This window comes from Rhipicephalus sanguineus, unplaced genomic scaffold, assembly GCF_013339695.2.
Source record: "Rhipicephalus sanguineus isolate Rsan-2018 unplaced genomic scaffold, BIME_Rsan_1.4 Seq346, whole genome shotgun sequence".
Classification (NCBI taxonomy): Eukaryota; Metazoa; Arthropoda; class Arachnida; order Ixodida; family Ixodidae; genus Rhipicephalus; species Rhipicephalus sanguineus.
The window spans coordinates 96,431-99,882 of NW_023615062.1; the positions used below are offsets into that span (position 1 = coordinate 96,431).

A 3,452-nucleotide genomic window follows, 5' to 3' on the forward strand; every position below is an offset into this window, starting at 1 on the left:
GGTAGCATTGCAAAAATGTTCAACATCTTGAAATGTTTCCCTGTTTTGTCAATTGCTTCAAAAGTGAAACTGAAAATGTGCTATTGCTAAATATACTGTTCAAAAAGCAAGCTCGTTATATAACTTTTTCACATACCATCATACACAAATGCACATGTTTGCACCTGTGTTACACCTGCTTGCTGTATGTTTTGCATACTGCAGCAGCTAGGGTTTCGGAAGGAGATTGTGTCAGTCATCGCGTAAAGCCGGGCAAACGATTGTGTAGCCCTGAAAAGGGCTGTTTGGTTGCTTCTCATGCAGAGATGGTTAGAGGCGTGAGATGCGTTTGATGAGATGAGCGAAAATGAATTCCGGCACCGCTTTGGTCTGTCCAAACGAAGTGCGTTGAGAGAGAGAGAGAGATACGAAGAGGAAAGGCAGGGAGGTTAACCAAGCTTTGGCTCGGTTGGCTACCCTGCACTTGGGGTGCGGTTGTGCGGTGAACCAAGCACCATTCATGGATGCCGTTGGGTCAGTGGATTTTCAACAGAGAGGAAATTGTTGCACACACTGAAACTCTTCACGAACAGAAGCTTCCAGCGAAGAGTCGGTAGCAGGAAATTTTAGATGATAATGGCAACACATTTCTTGGTTTCCAGCTCATGCCGCAGCTGCGAGATGGGGGCAACCGGCAGGCCGAGGCGCTGGAGTTACTAGCCGCAAACACCAGGCGGCAGGGCCAGGCATCATTGGAAAGCTGCGCCAGGTTCAACTTCTCGGTGACGCGGTCCACAAATTGCAAGGCGTTGGTACCCTCGCCCGGGCCCTCATTGCAGCGGAAGGCACCTGCACAGTGATTTGTAAAGACTAGTTGTACATATATGTAGATTTATTTTTGTTCACATCACGAGCTATGATACGCTGGTTTGCTTCAATGGTGCCCTGCAATTTTCTTTCAGTTAATTTTCTTTTTCTGCATATCAGAAGCACTGATGTGCTGTTTCATTGTACATAGTAAAGTGTAGATCAATGGTAAATCGTGTCCTGCGATGTCATTTGTTTTTAATCTCGTCGTGCGAGGTGATGCATTCAGCAGTTTTGTAGTACATGTGCATAGCACAGTGTGGTTTCATTTATAAATCATGTTTTGCCATGTCATTTTTTAAAATCTCATTATACAAAGTCATGCATTGAGCAATTTTGTAGTATATGCACATAGTGCACTGTAGTGTATCTTTATGTTTATAGTGTATACGTGTAGAATATTGTGGCACACTGTACGTTTTCTATCGATTTTTACACGTCCTAGAAAAAAAGAAAAGCGTTTGTGAAAGGTCTAGGTTGCACAATTTTGAAATATTGCAAGACCAAAAAACAGTTGACGAATACGTGTTCTGTTGCTTAGAAGTGTTTAGATAACAGGATTGGGTACAAACAGAAATCAATAATAGAGGAAGACATATCAGCAACCAACAACTTGCATTTTTTAGCGAGTTCAATTAATACCGGTTCGACTGTGCCTTGTTTTCATGTAATACAATGACTTTCGTGCTGCGAGACGCGTGTGTTGTTGCAGAGGAGCAGCAGGCACTTTGTAATAACTCCATTTGTATATTATAAAAGGAAGCTACTTTTGTATTCTTTTCCTTGGCATTAAATTTAAAGGATATTTATTTATTTTGCTTTTTATGTGCATTGCTCGTGATACTTGTAATAAAATTTCAATTCTGACACCACCCTTGTTGTTCATTCATTTACAAGCACGATTCTTGTTGCACTAAAGCTACCGCATCTTGCTGTCCTGATTCAAACAGCCTTTTCCGGTTACCACTTTGGCTGTGAATGGCACCATGTGCCATTCACAGTTGAGCTCTCACTTGTGCTTAGTGTGAAGCGCCATATTTTACAACCTGGTCGAAGCATTTCATCAGCATGGCGTTGTGTGACAAGGGGGCATAGGTCGGCAAAATCACTCATGAGTCGACTCACTCAGATTCAGATCGAGCTGTGAGTCCAAGTGAGTAATACATTGGTGAGTTCGAGTCCGGGTGAAAACATTTTAGTGAGCCTGAGTCCGAGTGAATCCGCTTGAGGAAAATTTTGGTGAGTCTGAGTTTGAGTGAGCCCCAAGAGCAAAATATATTTCACGAGTGAGTCAGGGTGAGCTTCACATTTTTTGCCAACCTATTCAAGGGGGTTATTCATTGATAGGAGAACGCTGTTTCGTTGATATGTGTAGCAAACATTTGAAGCGTAGTAAAAAAAAAACAGTGACAAACACATTGAACAAAGACAAACACGCACCACGCAATGCTGCCGAGGTCGTTGCAGGCGGCGGCGTACTCTGCGCAGGTGCTCAAGCATGCAGGCCCTGTAGTTCTCGAAACAGGTTCACTACACGGTTGCGCTGCTGGCTCCCGTTGTGGTGGTGGTGGTGGTGGTAGCTCAGCTGCTGCTGGCAGCAGTCAGCATCGTCGGTGTCGTCATCGTTTCCTTCGAGAACAGGCTCATGTGCCGCCAACGCAATGTCGTGCAGAGCTGCACAAGCAGCAATGATGCTTGAGCAGCTGTGCACAAGCTTACAGCGATGCACCACTCCACAACATTGCGCATGGCGGTGTGGGCCTTGTTGTAGTGGTCATCAGGGGTGCCACGAGCTGGTCGTCCGGGCACTGGTGTCAGGAACCACGGTTCTAATGTATAGCTGGAGTCTCCTGCACGAGGTCGGCATGACAGCTGTAGTGATAACGTCTTGAATGTGGCAAGCATTGACAGCACTTACCAAGCAAGCCGAAGTTTTGCTTCCAGGTGCTGACGGAGAGGGCTCCCCCGCCATACCCACTAGTCATGACATGACCCCAGGAAACATGGACTGACATCCAGAGGTCGGCATCACATGTCTGCAGAATTCAATTCAGTCAAAATTGTACCCATAAATGACCTTGGGTACAATGTTGGGTATTATGTTAATGTAACTACATCTGTCTTCACTGTTACTGACTGTTGAAACATAGCTATGGACAAATCATCGACAGGGTAGGACTTGTACCATAAGTTCTAACACGAGGACAATGCAGTGTCAAAGGGTAGTCTGCATGTTTACTGCTTGGAACAACCCATCTTTCAGCCACCAAAGCCTTTTAACCAAATTATTGCTGTATGTTTAAGGCAATGTATCACAAAATATCTACAACACGAAAAACTTCGACTGAAAAAAGGGTTATGAAACAATGCGTATTTAATGTACATGCTAGGGCGCGTTCCGAGGGACCGAAATAAAGTTTATTCATCCATCCATGTATTGATCCATGTAACGTCCATCACGACAATGAACAATAAGGACATACTACGGCACATTCTGGGAGCGCTAATCTCAACAAATACAAATCGAGAATCAAGCTTCGGGTACACATGGCGAACGAGCAACGGTAATATTATGCACTGTGCAGGCCGCTGAACCAAAGTGTACT

General features: G+C 44.6%; 1 protein-coding gene across 1 annotated transcript; it reads right to left on the minus strand.

The window, feature by feature from the left end:
* Positions 1–2,370: 2,370 nt before the first annotated feature.
* Positions 2,371–3,041, minus strand: LOC125756633 (uncharacterized). Its single transcript, XM_049411533.1, has 2 exons — positions 2,765–3,041; positions 2,371–2,696 (listed from the first exon to the last, which is right to left on the minus strand). The coding sequence occupies exons 1-2, from the start codon at positions 2,859–2,861 to the stop codon at positions 2,428–2,430; spliced, it is 366 nt and encodes a 121-aa protein (XP_049267490.1). The 5' UTR covers positions 2,862–3,041; the 3' UTR covers positions 2,371–2,427.
* Between the last annotated feature and the right edge of the window lie 411 nt (positions 3,042–3,452).

Coding starts and splice junctions, on each gene's coding strand:
- LOC125756633 (XM_049411533.1), bottom strand. CDS start 2,861: ATGTCAGTCCATGTTTCCTGGGGTCATGTCATGACTAGTGGGTATGGC. Junction 2,697..2,764: donor GCAAAACTTCGGCTTGCTTG/GTAAGTGCTGTC, acceptor GACCTCGTGCAG/GAGACTCCAGCTATACATTA.